Raw genomic sequence first — 18,358 nt, forward strand, 5'->3', positions numbered from 1 at the left:
TCGGTTCCCGGGACACAAAACGGTCTTGGAGCCTTTTTGAATGTGAGGGGGTCCACTTCTTCCTAGAGCCAGGCCTGCTTCCCCTCCCCCGGGGCAGCCTCGGTGCCAGGACACCTGAAAGAGGGAGCGCGCATCTGTGCACGCTCCTCCTCTGCTCGCTATAGCTCATTCAGTTGCGGCTGTGGTACGCCGTTGCCATGGAGACCTGATTCAGGCGATGGGGAGGGAGGCCCCGGGTGACGTCTGTGCTGCTCACAGCTCATCTCCCGCGGCCTCCCAGTTCTTGCCTATTTTGGAAGAGAGCCGCAGCCCTTCTGCTGATGCGCGCGCGCTGGCGCCTTTTAAAGGCAACCGGCGGAGTGGCGGCTTCGCCAGAGCCAGGGAGCTGTCCCCGCCCCCGAGTCGCGAGCCCGGCGCGGAGCCTGGGCCCGGGAAGCCCCCGACACCCTACCGTCCCACCCCACCCCCGATCTTAGCGCCCTCCACTCACTTTGGGGAAATTTCAACCATGGAGAAAAGAGATCCTGCCCTTGCCCCTCGCTCCTCCTCCCCAACAGGGGAGATTCTTTTTCCATAGGAAACTTGGAAGGAAACAAGATGCCAGGCCTAGCGCGTTTGGGGATCTTCTCTGGACAAGGCCACAGAGTGAAAACACCAGGTGAGGATTTCACTGCCTGCGGAGCCACCCTGGGTCTCTGGAGACCCACGCCCCCTCCAGACTCCTGCCTTCGCCTTTTTCTCCTTAGGCTCAGCCTGGGGGCAGGTTAGGATGTTAGCTAGACCCCTTAGCAGTTTCTCCAACCCCCTTATTAACCTGAACGTGAAACTGAGGCCCAGAGAAGAGTAGGAACTTGACTGGGGTCACATGGCATGTTCCTGGAGAGCATGGGCCAGAGCCCAGGGGTGCTGACGTCCTAGCCAGAGGTCAGTCCCCTGTACCTTGATGTTGAAACTAGCACAGTGTGGCAGTCTCTGGCCCCTGCCCCCACACCCAATAGAGGGGCCAGCTCCTCTTCCCACTGTGGCACCAGCTGCTGCTTCTTCCCCAGCAGAGTCCAGACCTGGTGGGCTTTCTGGATCAATCTCATTCTGGACGAGCTTCTGGATCCTATGGACTCCATGACCAACCAACCGAGTTGCTGCTTGTAAACATCTGCTTCCATTGAAGGCTTCCTGCAGCCCACCAGCTCTCTGGAACTTTCTGGAGCCAACCCTTTTCCAGACTGCTTCCAAGTGCCATTTGGCTTCTGGATGGAGGTGCGGTCTGCAGGCTGCGGCAGGGCTCCCAGGGCCATGTCGACCCAACCCTTTGGACTCCCCTGTCCAATTGTGATAATGCCTGAACTCTCCCTGCCGCACCTGCAGGGGCATTTGACCAGGACTCACGGAAGACAGCTGTGAAGTATTTGACCATGCCCAAGGAGCTGTGTCGGTTCCAGACATCTCTGGGCCCTTACTCTGGACCAGGGCTGGGGACCCAGAGGTGGATCCAATTCAGCTCAATTGTGGGGACCAAGTTTGGCAAAGGAGAGAGATTCATGCTATGGAGAAGTTAGCCCTGAGTCTTGAATGGCTCTTCCAAGAGGCATCCATTGCCAGGGCCAAGCCTTCAGTGCACAGAAGGGGAAACTGAGGCAGCCCTCCAAGAGATGTTACTTGCGAGGTCACATGGCAAGTCCGTGCAGTGTGACACTAGGACCCAGAAACTTGCCTGTTGGCCCAAGCTCTTCTTTTGCACCTTATCCCAGGGCCAGCCTTTGAGAAGTACACAAGGGTTGCTGCTGTGTGCCAGTGCCTGCTGGCACCCACCTCTGCTAGGCGTTGGCTGTGATGCCTGAACTGCTCCGTACCCTCCACTAGGCCTCAGTCACTTCCAGGCAGATGATCTGTGAGGGGGCCGCACTCCAGCTGTGAGTCTGGAATTCTCTGAAGTGGGGTATCTTGCCAGGCTGTGGAGTCTCTCTGCGGTGGTCTGTGGGACACTTCTGGGGTATGTTTTATTCCTCTCACCAGACTGAAACTAAGAAATATGGAGTTGCTTCAGCCACAGGCTAAGGATGACCAGGGGGTCCGTTTTAAACCCCTTGGAACCCATCGGATCTCTCCAATGGTGAGTCCCCTGGTGCACTTGGCACAGACCTGTGAGAATGGCCCCCCTGACGGGTTGGGTTTGAAGAAGGAAAACCACAGGGTCGGCACCAGCATTTGCTCCCTTTCCCCCTAAGTCCACATAGGCCAGGTCTCAGGGCCCCACGTGGTCCTGCTCCTCCAGGGCCGAGGACTTGGTGCTCTGGAAGACGTCAGGCCCACTCAGACCCTAACCCTGGGCGTGGGCTCATCCCCACCTGAAAACGGATCTCAGGGCAGCGGCATCCAACTTCCAAAGCCTGAGAGGCACCAGCCAGGTGGGACCTGGACCCAGAGAGGCTCAGAGTGCCAGAGAAGGGAGGGCCCTTCCAGGCCAACTGCTCCAACCCACTTCCATTTTGCAAATAGGAAAACTGATGCCCAGTGAGAGGAAGGGGCTGCATAACCCCCAGTAAGCTGGTGGCGGAGCCAGCGCCAGAATCCACGTCTCCTGATCTTCTGGCCCCAAACTCCTTCCCCTACATCAAATACAATCCACTGTCATCTAGACTAAGCCCACCTCCAATTCCCCCCAGATCTTTGTATCCTTGACAGAAGGCTCCTGCAGCCCACCCCTGTCAGAGCTGGGTGATTCAGGAGCTTTCCCTTCAGCCAGATGGTCCTTTCTCCTAAAGCTGTCTGGTGTCCTCTCTCCCACTTGCCCAGAGCTCATGTTTTTCTGCTTCCAGAAGCTGCTCCATCAATAGTCCATAACTGCTGCTACCCTCTTCTCACTGTGGTCCAACCCCCTCCCTGAAGTTCCAGCATCCCCAGGGCTGGAAACCATCATCCACCTGCTCTTGGGGGATCTCTTGGTTGCTTTTAGGGTTTCCCTTTTGTCACTGGCCTGGTCTCAGGCCTAATGCTTTCCCTTGATCCCCCTTTTAATCTTGCCAGTCTCTCCTGGGATCCCCGCAGACTTCCTCTCCGCTGGGCCCAAAGCCAGTGGGAACAGTAATAGCCCAGACATCATAGGGCTGCTGTAAGGTTTGAATGAGTTAATGCCCTTGAACCTGGAGCCTATGGTGGCCTAGGCACCTGTGGGTCATAGGGGACAAGAAGGCCAGGAGGACTTTGGGTAATTGGAAGTGATAGGAGCCATGAGGGTTTTAAGCTGGGAAAGACCATGGTGAGGTTGGCTTCTAGAAAAATGGCCAGGGGAGCTGGTCGCAGAGCAGTGGAAGGGCTCCTTGGGCTTCCATCCCTGGCCTTGCTGCCCAGGGAAGGAGCACACTGGGACCCAGGCCGAAGCCGTCAGGGGGGCTTTGTGTGCACCCCTCAACCTCCCTAGGCCCCTAGCTGTCACCTTCGTCCTTCTCTTTAGAAAACTCCAGCCCCCAGCCTGGCCCAACCCATCTGGTGTCCTCAGACCAAGCTGGGCCAAGGCTGCAAGGAGCCAGTGGGTGTCACTTACAATGACAGGACATGTGCTACCTCCAGAACCAGCCCATGCCATCTTTTTAGAGCCTTGTTCGAAATTAGATTTTTCATAGTTAATGACTAATGTTTCACCATTCAGCATTTATTGTGTTCCTTTGTGTGTCAGGCATTGTTCCAAGTGCTTTAAGATATAACTCATTTAATTTCCTCACCCGTCCTTTGATGTAACACTGTTTTTCTCCTCACATCCCTATTTAACAGGTAAGTAAGCTGAGGCACGAGAGGTTAAGTCATTCGCCCAGTGAGAAGCAGCCAGGACTCCGTGCGGGCTGGCGGGGTGTCTCACCCCAGAGCCTCACTCCCAACCTCCACTCTCTCTGCCCCTCTGAGCCTCAAGCTCCCTCCCACCTTCCTGCTTGTCCACAAAGGATTTACCTCCACACAAGGCTCAGCTGCTGCTTCTCAGTCCCGCCTGTAGCTGAGGCACCAGACCTCCTGGTCGTGGTGGGGGCTCAGCAGTCTGCCCCTCTCCACCTTCACTCCGCACATCTGTTAACTCAGCCTCAGGCTGCTGCAGCTCCTTTTGTGGCTACCTGTCCCTGTGTGGTCTCGTTTCTGATGCTGTACTCTATTGTCCCCCGCAGTGCCACCCCACCCACCCAGCACAGCCTAGCCCAGTCAGCCACTCACTTGAGGCCTGCAAGTCGGCTGGATCAAACCTCCCCAAACACCCTGAATACCTTCTTCACTCTCTCGCCAGCCCAGATGTTCCATGAGGTTAAGACCAGGTGTGTGTTTCCAAAGCAATGCATCACGACTGCCTAGCACAGAGCCTGGCACAAACTCCGTCCTCAGATGTGTGTGCATGCGTGAATTACATATGGAGGCCCTGCTCTGGGCCCTGCCCTATGCTGGACACTGAGAATACAGAGAACAGGCATAGACGCAGGCAGGGAGACAGACAAGTAAACAAGCAGTGACAGTGTAGGATGAGGAAGCACAGGGAGCCTTCGGGGGCCTTGGGGAGGGGCCCTGGACCCAACTAGAGGACCAGCAGGACAGGGAGGAATTCACCAGTTGTAGAGCGGTGGTGGAGGGGCCTCTGAAACTGGGCGGAACTAACAAATGAATGGTGGAGGGTCTCTCTCATCCTCCAGACCTCCAGCTCCCTGAGGGCAAGGAAAGTGTCCTGCTTCCCACACAGTGCTAAGGAGTGTGGGTTCCCTGCTATATATTCAGAGTGTTTTTGGTGGATTGATTTTTCCTTCCCTCCGGGAATATGGCTGGTCGGACACGCTCCTCAGTGCATTACTTGTGCCCTCTTCTGTCAGTCCTGCCTTCGGGCTCTTGCCCAGAAAAGCTTCACCTATTCCCATGTGGGCTATACTCTCCCCCTCCCGCCCCCTCCACGGCTCCACGTCCCTCACCTTCTCTGCTCAGCCCACTCACCCGGCTCTGACCGTCTCAATGCGTGGGTGCCAGCGTGTACCCTCTTCACATGAGATTTGTTGATTTCATAACCATAAATAGATAAAATGTTCTGAATACTTCTCTGTGCAAGTAGAATTGGGGGAGTGATAACATAATGAAAAGGCCTTAGGAGAAAGAAAACAACCTGCTAAGATGCAAAGACAAGACAGCCATTGCACAAACCAGCCCTGCATGAGGGTAATGTTTTCACTGCCCAGACTGGCGAGCCCTAGACCCAGCACTAAGGAGGTACTGGGAATCTGTTAGAAAACCCTTATATGGTTCCAAAACCATGAATTCAAAAGAACAGTCTCATTTAAAAAAAAAAAAAGAAAGAAGTAGAAATCAGGAAACCTGGATTCTAATTCTGGATTTATCTCATTCTAGCCATACGACCCTAGGCAAGTTACTCAGCCACCCTGAGAAGGTATATAGAGACTCTTACCCTGGGTTAGCCTGGAGGCTCCAAGAGGCCTGAGACCCCACAGTGCTGTCATTTCCTTCCACCAGGACAGTTTGTTTTCCTGATAGTACCTTAACCACCACCTACGGGACAGCCCCCTTCCTGAAATGCAGTCCTGAGACTGGGGTTGGAAGAGGAATGGAGCCCCCTGACTCTTCATTGCCAATTCCAACTCATGTTGCCATGGGAACAGGATGTGGCGCATCACTCCTGCATGGGGATGCTACATGTACACAGCTACAAAGGGGCTAGAAGCTAGGAAGGAGTGTAGCCCGCAGGGCTTCCCAATCTCTTCACTCGTAAGGAGAGCAGGACACTATTATTGCTCCATGGCATTTGGAAGAGTAAAGAGAGATGAAATGACAGTTTGGTATGCCCTGGGCCCAGAGAGCTCCTGGCTGAGAAAAGGAGAGATGGGCAGAGATATTCCTAGTTTGAACTCATCCTCTATTCTAAAAGATGGAAAACATTTTCTGTGAAGGGCCCATTAGTAAATAATTTCGGTTTTCCAGGCCATAGGGTCTCTGTTGCAACTAGTCAACTCTGCCATGGTAGGGCGAAAGCAGCCATAGATGACATGTAAACAAAGCGTGTGGTTGTGTGCCAATAAAACTTTATTTACAAAAACACTCTTTGGGCCAGATAGTTTGTACACCCCTGCTCTACTTCATGGTAGAGAAAGAGCCCGGGCTGGGGGTCATGAGCTAGGTTTAAGGCCCAGCTTCCCCAATGACTTGCTGTGTGACTTTGAGTAAGTCATTGTCTCTTTCTGAGTCTCAGTTTCATCGTCTATCAAATGAGAATAATAATATCAGTTGGATTTGTCCTGAGAATAGATCTAACAGGTCAGAGAAAATCTGAAGTCTTCATCTCTCTGTTCCAGCATGTCAAGTAGAGCTGAACCCCTCCCCAGGCCATGCCCTTGACTGCTGAGGGTGGCAGCAGCCCACCGGAAAAGGGAGGTGTTTCTCTCTAAAGTCAGGTTCTTGCTCTGACTTTCCAACCTCCAGCTTCAAGTGACCCTATTTCTGTCACAAGCCAAGCACAGGAGAAATGAAAGATCCCTTTTTTCCCACCACCCAGTCATTTCGCAGGAGGCTACAGTTCACTTGAGAAAATGATGTGTCTGCAGTGGCTGGTGGCCAGGCTTCGGAAGAGGCCTTGAGACTCATGCTGGGACTAGGGTTAAGAAAGATAAGCTTCAATGCTCCCCTAGATCATTGACCAAGGGCCCCAGTTTCCCTTGGGAGCAAGTCAAGGAGCTACACCTGTGGTCTGGTGGTGAGTTGCAGCATCACACACGTCACTAATGAATCTTTCTTGAGCATCTTGTCCACCGGTGTGGTCTGACCACCACTGAGGGCTGCATTTCTTGGCTCCTTGTCATGCGCTCTGAAGACCCATCAAACGATAGTCATGAGATATTCGTTCTCTCTCTCTCTCTCTCTCTCTCTCTCTCTCTCTCTCTCATTCCCTTACTCCCTCTTTCTCCTTCTCATAGACACATTTGTCCAGGGTAAGACAGGACATACCTAGCCTAGAGAACCCTCTGTCCAAATCCTTGCCCCAAGTCTCCAGAAAAGCAGCCCTAATCAGGAGTCTCCATGCTGTTCTAAAGGAGCAGACTCCCTACTCACCCTCCAGCTTCTTCCCAAGAGTCATCCTCCCCAAAATCTATAGATAAGATATATTCTATTCTGATAAGTGTTGAGGGGTGATGCCCCTCCATGTCCCCAGTAAAACTATGCAAGACAGGGGCAAAGGATCTCACGGCCAGTTCTTCTTATAAAAAGCCCTTTTTCGGAAAAAAATAATAAAGAAATCAGCCAATCCCTCCTCGATGCCATCACCTCTTCTTGGTGGTTTTTCGGGGAAGGAGTGGGCGGGTTGCTATGGCAACAGATGCGAGCTCCTCTCAGTAAAGAAGGGACCTTGATATTTTTTTTTCTCTCATTCTCTCAGCTGTGCGTGCGCGCGCGCGTGTGTGCACCGCGCATGCCTGTGCCCACACCAGGAATTTTTTTTAGAACTAAAGAAAGTCCTTCTCTTCCCTCAGCTCCCCAAATATGGTGTGATGGAAAACCACTTACTCCTGCAGGCCAGGGAAGATTCAGAATGGTTCAAGAAAAAAGGGAGAGGTCATATGGGGTTTCCTTCCTCCATCTTTTTACTAGAGATGGCATGCACCAGAGAGAACTTCACAAATGTTTGGGGGCCAAGGGCTGGAAAGAAGGTAAGACGCTGGGTGGTGAGTTAGAGCTAGATGATACAAGAGCCCAACAAGTGAGATCAGAGAGGAGGGCAACAGAAGGTGTGTTGAGGCTGGGGATGCTTGCAAATCCACACACACCATTTTATGCTGAGACAAAAAGTCACAGGACAGACTCAGGTGTGGATACAAACATGTACATGGAGGCACACAGAAAGCTGCAAACATAAATACACACAGGCACAAACACAGAACTACATAAAACACAAGAAATCTTGGACATTTTTTTATAAAGACAGGCATAGGCAAATGCATAGATATACAGGGATACAGACATACTACTACAAAGACACATGCAGACAGACACACAGAGACATAACAAATATCATCGTGGTCAAACGGACAGACACACACACATGCACACCCTCACAATCTGACTCCCGCCCTTCAATTGTCCCATCATCCCTGGACAGCAGTGCATAGCTGGGAATGCTGCAAATTCACCCTGTGGATTTGGCTGGGTGGGTCCTGCTCCCCCCACTTCTTCTACACACTCACCCTGAAGCCCCTCTCAATTCACTCCCTTATCCACTGTCCTATAGTTAATGGGCTCTGATACTTCCCCCATCTCGGACTTCCAATTCTTAGCCTGTTCTCTGCTGCTGCCTGCCGCTTGGGAGAGAGAGTGGGGTGACTCAGCCAGCCCAGGATGACTCACACTGCCAGTATTTTTAGCAGCGGCCAGGAGCTCTCTGGTGTGCCAGCCGCCTCCCCCCCCTCCTGCTTGCTATTTTGGAACAGTCACTGGTGATATAAATAGTTCCTCTCCCACGGCCTGAAGCTGCTGCCAAGCTATTTTTGGTTCAGCCCTGTTAAAAATAGCTCCACGGAGGTGGGAGGCAAGGGGAGTGGGAGCTGGCCTAGGGAGAGGAGACATTGGGGCATAAAGAGCTTCTCAACTTGAATCAGAGTGGGCGAACTAAGATGAGCCCTTCTCTACCCTTCTTTCGTCTCTTTCTAGGCCTTTCTTCCCTTCCAGAGCTCCTCTCCCCTCCTGTACAGTCTAGTCTAGAAAAATCCAAGGGCTCTTCCCTTGAGCCCAGTTCTCCATGCTTACTTGACTCCTAGAGCTCAGACATATTGGCTCCTGAAACCTGCTTTCATAGTCATCCTCAGAGGATAGGGGGACAGTCAGTGGGTGCCTCACTCTGAGGCCTGTGTGGACTCAAGTTCTACTTTGATGTCCCAAGCAGACGAGGGCCTAGATGACGTCCCTGGTGATTATTTCAGAACCACGGACAGCGACCAGGGCCCCATTCTTTCACTGCTGATCTGCTCAGCGTGCTGGAGACCAACCAGCTGGACCCAAACAATAGACACCCATCATAAAGAGGGACTAAGAACGTCTCCAAGTCAGGGCTAAAGCTTCATCAGTGGGTGAAGAACACGGGAACACTGCCCTGGATTTTCATACAAGAAGGGTGTCCAACGATCAAGGGCTTGTCCAAACAGAAGCTTGAGGGAGGAGTGGGTGGGTCCATTAGGGCTCATATAGAGATGAAAGTGGAACAGACATATACTTCCTAAAGGAACCATTTTTCTGTCACCCAGATAAATGGGGTTAGAAGCTGTGGCAGACAGACACGCCCTTTCCCTTCATCTCAGTTGTCTCCTCCTCCCAGTCTGCCTCTCTTGCCACAGTCCTTTCCCATGAGGACTGAATTCTTTGACCCCAAATTTCGCTTCTTGGTGTCAAAGTTTATCTTCACCTTTCTTATGTGACTTCCTACAATCAGGCCAATTCCTCTCGCCCATATTTTAAGTGGACTCATTGCCAGCCCCTCAAGTGGTTTCACACAGACCCCACCCTCGAAATAAGGTTTCACACAAAATGTCCCCTAACCCACTTCCTTCTCCTTTTGTGGGATCCTGGGGAAAAGAAAGGAACACCTTACCCCTGTAGAGAGCTGTGCTGAAAAGAGAAAGAAGAAAGGGGGAGATAAAGCAAAGGCGACAAACCTGACAAAGAAAGGAAGGAGACTAGAGAGAACAGAAGGGGAATGTTTTGGGGGTAGAGGGCGCACGAAGCTGAGACAGACCACCAAGCAGGCAATGAGATAAAGAAACTAGCCCTGGCGGAGGGAGAGGGACGTGGAGAGTTGAAGGTAGAGAGACTGAGAGAGAAGCCTTGGCGCCCAAGATGAGGAGGAGGCTGGAGGGGGGTGCGGAGGACAGCCTGACGCAGTTAAGGGGTCCCTGGTAAGTGCAAGGATCTCCGAGTGTCCAGCACGGCCCCTCGCTTCTCTGCTGCTTCCCCGTCCTCCTCGCCGGAGGCAGAGGGGGGAGCCCTCCGGAGCGGTGCGGAGGCAGGCAGGCCCCGCCCGCCGCCATCGCTGCTGCGGCAGCCGGAGGATTCCTATCCAAATATGGAGCTGGGATTCCCCCGGCCCCGCCCCCGCCCCCGGCCCGCCGGGAGACACAGGCTTGCAATCCGGCGGGGGTGTGTGGGGGGAACCGCTCGCTTTGGGGCTGTCAACGGGGGCGAGTGGCGGGGAGGGATCCCTAGGTGCAGATTTAGATCCTCACCATGCCCTGGTACTCTGCCTCAGTTTCCCCCGTCAGTGGCTGAGGTTAATTAGTTGACAGGAGAACGAAGAATCACTGCAGACTACAGCGTTGGTGTCGGCGTCCCTATTCTTGGCTGTGGGAAAATAGAACCAAGACCAAATTCACCTGGTCCCTCTTCCTCGGGACCCCCCTTTTACCCCATCCTAAGGACGTAGAGTCCCGTGTAACGCCCCCCTGCTAAATCGCCAAGGCCCGGGTTTGCAAAGTGGGGGAGGAGGTTTGTTCTTTGAAAGTGACTAAGGGAATCCCAGACCGAGGAATCCCTAGAGAGAAACTACAGTAGTGACCTATCCCACAGAGACCAAAGAGGGTCCTTCTTCCCCCCGGGTGAACGTGACCTTTGTCCGCCAAATACAGAGGGGGGATTTGTGGTCAACGCTGCCCTACCCCATTTTCGTATCTCCTTAGAAAAATCGATGTCAGAACCATTTCTTCCCTGCCTCCTACAGACTCCTGCCAGGCGCTTCAGACCTCCTGAACCCTCATCCTGTCGCTTCCCTCAGCTGAACACATTCGGACGCCTGGGTCCCTGCACCCCCTTTCAGGCCTTCCTAACGCAGCGCCTGGCTCTCGCCTCAGCTGCCTCCAGCCCTGGCCCCCTCCGCAGCCTCAGTTCTCCCCCTCCCTCCGGGCCCCCTCCCGCTCTCGTTCTACGTCATGGGATGACGTCGGGAGCCAGGGAGGGAGGAGGAGCGCCCCCCCTCCCCAGCCAGCGGCTCCCGCTGCAGCTTGCTTAGTCCAACCTCCCGCTTTCCCGCCCCCTTTCTCTAAAACGAGCCCCCCACGCCTGGAAGGAGCTATATAAGGCGGAACGAGGCAGGCGAGGGGGGCAGCGCAGCCGAGCGGAGCCCAGGAGAGGAGAGGAGAGAGAGAGCCTGAGTGAGAGACGGGAAAGCAAGGAGGAGGAAGCCACCGGCGCGTCGGGGCAGGAACGCAGGTGTTCGGAGAGCCGGAGCTGGAGCTCCACAGCCGCTAGCCATGTACCGCTCCACCAAGGGCGCCTCCAAGGCGCGCCGCGACCAGATCAACGCTGAGATCCGGAACCTCAAGGAGCTGCTGCCGCTGGCCGAAGCGGACAAGGTCCGGTTGTCCTACCTGCACATTATGAGTCTTGCCTGCATCTACACTCGCAAGGGCGTCTTCTTCGCCGGAGGTGAGCAAACTGGGGCTGGCGGGCACCGGGACAGTGGAGCTGAGGGAACCTGCTGGGACTGCCGTACTTCTGGGGCAGCCTGTTGGCGAACTAGGGAGAGAAAGGACTTGGGAGACTGAGGGCTTCCTACTTTTCCTCCTGAGCTCTGTCCAGACTTCGCCTTAGTTCTAGATGAGGGTTAGAGAGCCTGGATAATGTCCCTGGTGCCAGACTTATGAGAAGAGGAGAGCCAGGACAGAATGGCCCCAGTTCCCACCAGCGTAGAGGCGCTCTGGGAGCCGGGAGAGGGAAGCACGGGAAGTTGCAGGGATGGAGCGGCCAAAGCCTGGGGGAGCGCAGCCCCTGTTCGCGATGCTGAAAGCTCTCCTGCCGCCTTTGAAGCGCTGTCCGTGGTGCACCCAGCACCACCGGGTTTTGGGAGGCGCTGCTCGCGGTGCTGAACGCCCTGGCGGCTTTGGGGGCGCTGTCCGTGGTTCTGAAATTCGGAGACGCGGCAGCCCGGGCTCTAGTTAGAAGTCGGGCTCATTTCCTGGGGAGATTCAGCAACAGGTTCTCTGGGCAAGAGCTGCGGGCAGTGGGTCAACATGGACCTGCAGAGGCAGGTCCATGAGAAATTCCTCTGGATTTTCTGAAATTAATTCCATGCCTCTCACTTCTGCTTTGCATCCTAGTCTTACTCCTGACGCACCATATCTTCTCATCCTGCAGGCACTCCTCCGGCGGGCCCCACAGGGCTTCTCTCAGCTCAAGAGCTTGAAGACATAGTGGCAGCACTGCCTGGCTTTCTGCTTGTGTTCACGGCTGAGGGGAAGCTGCTGTATCTGTCCGAGAGTGTGAGCGAGCATCTGGGCCACTCCATGGTGAGTGCTGAGGGTGCTCTCAGCTTGGGCTGGGGCACAGATGGGACACCATGAGCTTCTGTTTCTGAGAATTACTCGGGAGGGAGGGTTTGTACTCTGCAAGATGCTATGCGTCAAGGATTGGCTCTTGCTGCCTTCACTGATGGTCATCTTGTCTTCACTTTTCTCCAGGTGGACCTGGTTGCCCAGGGTGACAGTATCTACGATATCATTGACCCAGCTGACCACCTAACTGTGCGCCAGCAACTTACTCTGCCCTCTGCCCTGGAAACCGGTGAGAACTCCTTTCTCCCTTCCTCTATCCAATCTCTCTCTTGCTGCCCTGCTCCTCCCCATCTGCCATTTCTCTTAGGCCATCCACCTTCTTATCAGTTTTCCTCTTCACTCACCTAGATCGCCTCTTCCGCTGTCGCTTCAACACCTCCAAGTCCCTCAGGCGCCAGAGTGCAGGCAACAAACTGGTGCTTATTCGAGGCCGATTCCATGCTCACCCACCTGGAGCCTACTGGGCAGGAAACCCTGTGTTCACAGCTTTCTGTGCTCCGCTGGAGCCAAGACCCCGCCCTGGCCCTGGGCTTGCCTCACTCTTCTTGGCCATGTTCCAGAGCCGTCATGCTAAGGACCTGGCCCTACTGGACATCTCCGAGAGGTAAGACCAGAGTGTTCGCACTCCAGGAGGAAAGCAAGCCAGAGATGAGGGGACCCTAGATTCTGGAGTCAGGGGCAGGGAGGATGGGATCTAAGGGGGCAGAGGACCGGGGAGGGAGTGAGATGCCTGGGCCAAGTAGGGAAAACAGAAAGCTGACCTCACCCTTTCCACTTTCCCAGTGTCCTAATCTACCTGGGCTTTGAGCGCAGTGAACTGCTCTGTAAGTCATGGTATGGACTGCTGCACCCTGAGGACCTGGGCCACGCTTCTGCTCAGCACTACCGCCTGTGTGAGTGTCCAGAGAAGCTGGGGATGAGACAGAGAGCTGGGAATGGGCATGGGAGACCTGACCAAGAAGGGCTGTGGTCAAGACTGATGCTGGGGAGATACCAGAGGCCAACAGCTTTGGATGCTATAGGGTGACCATTAGGGTGAGGAGTCAAGGTGAAGATAGACTTAGAACTGGGGGACTCCACGTGGTGAGGTTAAGGTGGGGAGCTGAGTGGTGCAGGCTAGAGTAGTCATGGATACCCCAACTCAGTGGAGAGGTCAGCGGGGTGATAGTTTAGGTGGTGTTGCCTGATGGATGTCCTAACTCTACTTTTTTCCTTTCCCCTCAGTGGCTGAGAATGGAGATGTTCAGGCAGAAATGGTAGTGAGATTGCAGGCCAAGCTTGGAGGCTGGACATGGATTTATTGCCTATTTTACTCAGAAGGTCCGGAAGGCCCCATTACCGCCAACAACTACCCAATCAGGTGAGTTGCAATGCAGGGGCCTGGGGGGCAGATGAAGTGGGCATGGAGGAGATACAAATCTGGGAACTGCTCTAGGAATGGACACCAAACCCTTACCAGCTGTCTTCTCTCTTCTCCAGTGACACAGAGGCCTGGAGCCTCCGTCAGCAGCTGAACTCTGAAGACACCCAGGCAGCCTATGTCCTGGGCACATCGACCATGCTCCCCTCATTCCCTGAGAATGTCCTCTCCCAGGAGCAGTGCTCCAGCCCTAACCCACTCTTCACCCCAGCCTTGGGGGCTCCCAGAAGCACCAACTTCCCCGGTGCTCCTGAGCTGGGTTCTGTCTCATCAGAAGAGCTTCCCCGGCCACCCAAAGAGCTGGGCTTCAGTTACCTGACATTCCCGTCTGGCCCTGCACCTTCTCTTCAAGCCGACCTGAGCAAGGATCTTGTGTGCACCCCACCCTACACGCCCCACCAGCCGGGAGGTTGTGCCTTCCTCTTCAGTCTCCATGAGCCCTTCCAGACCCACTTGCCCACTCCATCCAGCTCTCTTCAAGAACAGCTGACTCCAAGCACCATGACCTTCTCCGATCAATTGACGCCCAGCAGTGCAACCTTCCCAGATGCACTGACTAGCTCCCTACAAGGCCAGCTGACCGAAACATCAGCCAGAAGCTATGATGATCCGTTGACTTCCTGCACCTCCAACTTCCCAGACCAGCTGCTTCCTGGCACTGCCACCTTCCCAGAGCCTCTGGGCAGCCCTGCCCATGAGCAGCTGACTCCTCGCAGCACTGCCTTCCAAGTACACCTGAACAGCCCCAGCCAAACTTTCCCAGAACAACTGAGCCCCAACCCCACCAAGACTTACTTTGCCCAGGAGGGATGCAGTTTTCTCTATGAGAAATTGCCCCCAAGTCCTAACAGCCCTGGTAATGGGGACTGCACGCTCCTGGCTCTAGCCCAGCTCCGGGGCCCCCTGTCTGTGGATGTCCCCCTGGTGCCCGAAGGCCTGCTCACACCTGAGGCCTCTCCAGTCAAGCAGAGTTTCTTCCACTACTCAGAGAAGGAGCAGAACGAGATTGACCGCCTCATCCAGCAGATCAGCCAGTTGGCTCAGGGCATGGACAGGCCCTTCTCGGCTGAGGCTGGCACGGGTGGACTGGAGCCACTTGGGGGGCTGGAGCCCCTGAACTCCAACCTGTCCCTGTCAGGGGCTGGGCCCCCTGTGCTCAGCCTGGACCTGAAACCCTGGAAATGCCAGGAGCTGGATTTCCTGGCTGACCCTGATAACATGTTGCTGGAAGAGACGCCCGTGGAAGACATCTTCATGGATCTCTCTACCCCAGACCCCAATGGGGAATGGAGTTCAGGGGATCCTGAGGCAGCAGTCCCAGGAGGGGCCCTGTCGCCTTGCAACAACCTGTCCCCAGAAGACCACAGCTTCCTGGAGGACCTGGCCACATATGAAACCGCCTTTGAGACAGGTGTCTCAGCATTCCCCTACGATGGGTTTACTGATGAGTTGCATCAACTCCAGAGCCAAGTTCAAGACAGCTTCCATGAAGGTGAGTCCAGCCAAAAGGTTCAGGAACTCAAGTCTCTCTCTGGCCCATGAGATGCTGGGTGGAATTAAATGAGGAAATCCCCCTCTCTGTACCTCAATTTTATTAAAGGAATAACATCATCTGCTGCCCAGGGTAGTAGCGAGGATAAGAACTGGTGAAAAACTTATTATGGAAGTTCTGAAAAAGTAGGCCTGGAGGGTAAGGGTTAGGGGTGTGGGATAAAATGCAGGAGAATCCTTGGCTAATGGTTTGGGCTTCTTAACTCTATGGAGGACCTAGATCAGCCATCACCACCCCATTTTACAGGTGAAGATAATCAAGGTACCAGAGATAAAGAAACTTATCTAAGGTCACACAACAAATTGGTGGAAGAGGGACTTGAGCTCTGTCTCAGTAGTCTTGCCTGCGAAAGGGAATAGAGAGTAAGAGTTTATAGGAGTTTGGGAAAGTATGACAGTGAGACGCACCTCCTGGACCCATCAGAGGTTCTCTGCTATGTCTCCATCATTTCCAAAACTATAGCCATAGTTTCACTCCATCCATCCAAATTGTTCCCTTTTCTGCTGAGCCTCTGGTGGTCGTTCAGTCATTGGGCCAACATATTTGAAGCCCATACGATGTAGCAACAGTGAACCACACCCTCATTCTATCTTTTCTAACAGGCCTGACTCTCTCTCTCTCTCTCTCTCTGCAGATGGAAGTGGAGGGGAACCAACGTTTTGAATAAGTCTGTGACTTAACGTCGTCAAGTATGGCATATTGTCATCAAGACGTGGAGCTGCTCTCCACCCCCCCGGGACTGTTGGGGGATTCTAGGGGCTGGAGGGGGATATATCTGATTCCCCAGGCCCTGCAGGATTGTGGGGGGAGGTGGGAGGGCAAGGGAGGGGAGCTACTTTTTAAAATTCAGAGACTTCCAGTGATCCCACTTTCCATTTCAATCTGTATTCACTCGTAGTGAGTTTCCTTGAACGGGATTTCAAGCGGAGAAAGGGGGAGTCTCACTTCCCCCCCACCCCGCGCTGCCCCATGGGCCTGGGCCAGTTCTCCACTGCTGGGGGCCAAGCCACCCCTGGGCCTTGGTGGAGGAAAGGCAGCGCCCACCCAGGGCCAGCCTGTGCCCTGAGGGGCTCTTGACACTCTCGTAGAATTCTCTACACACCAGTAACGGGATTTCAATTCCGATGGACTCTGCCGCCCTGGCGGCCCTTCTTGTGACTTTTGCGCCCTGCGCCTGGGGTGGGGGGCGCGAAGAGACACTACGTTCCTTTCCGATGGAGGAAGGCAGACCTGCCGCTGTCACACGTGTGCTTGCACGAGTACGTGTACCTGGTGCGGGACTCACCCGGCTGCCAGACTGCCTGGGCCTGCCCAGGTGGCCTCCTCGTGGTGCTGCGGTGACTTTGTAGCCAACTTTATAATAAAGTCCAGTTTGCCTTTTTGGTACTCCTGGTGTCACGCAGTGCTATAAAAGGGGAAATGTGGGGACCTGAGAAGGTTGGGAGGCCTAGCAGGGACCTGGGGCTCAGGAGGTAAAGTCTGAAGCTGCTGACAGCCCTTCATTCACTCATTCATTTGTTCGCTCCACACCTGAGTGTGCAGTGTGGGGTTCACACTGTGCTGGAAGCTGGAGCATTTGGAGCTGGCACAGATGCTCCATCTTGCCTTCAAGATGCTTTGCCATCTAATACTCGAGGGTATTGGAGTCTCCTCCCTGCTCCAGGCTTGCAGTGCTCACAGCTGGGAGAGAGCAGAAAGCCCTGGGGGTGGGGAGGGAATTCAGCTGGGCATTTTGCTGGACATGAGTTTCAAGTTTCTGGACATGTATTTCTTTCTTCAGCCCAAAGAAAGGGACACACCTTTCCTCTGGGGCTCACTGGAAATGAAAACCTATTATGTTTGCATGGGGCTCTGGGCTGACAAACCCTTTGACCTCCTTATCCACTGCAATAAAGCCTCTGAACAGGTGTATTAGCACCGTGTCACTAACGAACACACAGAGGATCACAGGTAAAAAGTGATTTTCCCCCACAGTTGGAGAGAGGCATAAATGGGCAACATACCCATGGCGTCTGCATCCAAGCCCTGGGCTATCCCCTCTGGCCCCAAAGCCAGTGAGTCACCATCTCAAATCATCCCATCCCAGATCACCCGAGAAGGGAGGGTGTGAACTGGAGCAGGGACCTCTTCACCTCTGGGTCTGTGAGCTAGAGCAGGCCCCAAACTTCTGAGCAGAATATACGAGTAACTTAGTGAGTCAAGAGCAAAAGTTTCCAAAAATACTGTTTTTCTCCAAGCTTGAGGGCCCAATGGCCACAGGGTATGGGGGCGAGGGGATGAAAATTAGGAGATGGAAAGAGGAAAGACCTGGACCCAAATCCCACCTGCATCAACTACTTGCTGAGTGGAACGTGAGCCTCAGTTTCTTCACAGGTTAATTGGGGCTAAACACAAACGGCACTTACCTCCCAAAGATGCTACTATGACTTGACGGGGTCTCTTTATAAGCTGAGGTGTACAGAAATAAGTTATTAAAGTGAATTAGAAAGCAATGGTGACTACAAAGGCTTAGAGGAAGATTCTCAAGGAGAAGAAGGAAACTCCAGGTCCAGTGTGCCCCTCCGGTGAAAAATGGGGGCTGGATTCCAAGAGGTAAGAGCAAAACACTGAGAACTCCCCTAAACCTTCTCTCATTCCAACCCCCCACCTCTGGGGCTGTGCCTTTCACAGGGTCCCATGGGAAGGAGGACATTCCCAGGACCTGTTACCCCTTATCCACCTTGGATGAATCCTTGGGTGAAACAGGAAGGTGACGTCTTGCCCTCTGCCTTGTTATGCAGCTGTTCTCCAACTTGAACCAAAGAACTGGGCTGGAAGCCCCCAAGGGGCCCCATCTGAGCTCTGCTGCCTCGCTGGCACCAAGCACAGGGCCGGGTACATAGCAGGCACGCTAGAAATATTTTATTGAGAGGACCGTATCTGAAGATAAGCCCAAAGATTTGAGTAGAAAGTCACCAATTTCTGCCATGAAAAATGTGTTCCTAAGTTCCCCAGAGGGCAAAGGGTTGTAGCTCTCAGCCTTGAATCTTAAGTGACACTGGAGTCCCATCT

The 18,358-nt window shown here is 54.0% G+C and overlaps 1 protein-coding gene across 2 annotated transcripts; it reads left to right on the plus strand.

Annotated features, from left to right (window-relative positions):
• Window positions 1–378: 378 nt before the first annotated feature.
• On the plus strand, window positions 379–16,693 carry NPAS4 (neuronal PAS domain protein 4). 2 transcript variants are annotated; one of them, XM_019737949.2, is made up of 10 exons: window positions 379–658; window positions 1,050–2,110; window positions 10,727–11,430; window positions 12,139–12,290; window positions 12,462–12,564; window positions 12,684–12,939; window positions 13,119–13,228; window positions 13,560–13,695; window positions 13,815–15,247; window positions 15,942–16,693. In XM_019737949.2, exons 3-10 carry the CDS (start codon window positions 11,256–11,258, stop codon window positions 15,968–15,970), a joined length of 2,394 nt encoding a protein of 797 aa, XP_019593508.2. In that variant the 5' UTR covers window positions 379–658; window positions 1,050–2,110; window positions 10,727–11,255; the 3' UTR covers window positions 15,971–16,693. The 2 variants fall into 2 exon arrangements, with proteins under 2 accessions (XP_019593508.2, XP_074192833.1); XM_074336732.1 differs by lacking the exons at window positions 379–658; window positions 1,050–2,110; window positions 10,727–11,430; window positions 12,139–12,290; window positions 13,119–13,228 and having other exon boundaries at window positions 12,466–12,564.
• The last annotated feature ends 1,665 nt before the right edge of the window (window positions 16,694–18,358 follow it).

Source organism: Rhinolophus sinicus, linkage group LG06, assembly GCF_036562045.2.
Source record: "Rhinolophus sinicus isolate RSC01 linkage group LG06, ASM3656204v1, whole genome shotgun sequence".
Lineage (NCBI taxonomy): Eukaryota > Metazoa > Chordata > Mammalia > Chiroptera > Rhinolophidae > Rhinolophus > Rhinolophus sinicus.

Bases quoted from the DNA above. Each gene is read 5' to 3' on its own strand.
- NPAS4 (XM_019737949.2), top strand. From the start codon at position 11,256: ATGTACCGCTCCACCAAGGGCGCCTCCAAGGCGCGCCGCGACCAGATC. The intron at 13,229-13,559 runs GTGAGTGTCCAG...CTTTCCCCTCAG, and splicing joins TGCTCAGCACTACCGCCTGT to TGGCTGAGAATGGAGATGTT. The intron at 13,696-13,814 runs GTGAGTTGCAAT...TCTCTTCTCCAG, and splicing joins GCCAACAACTACCCAATCAG to TGACACAGAGGCCTGGAGCC.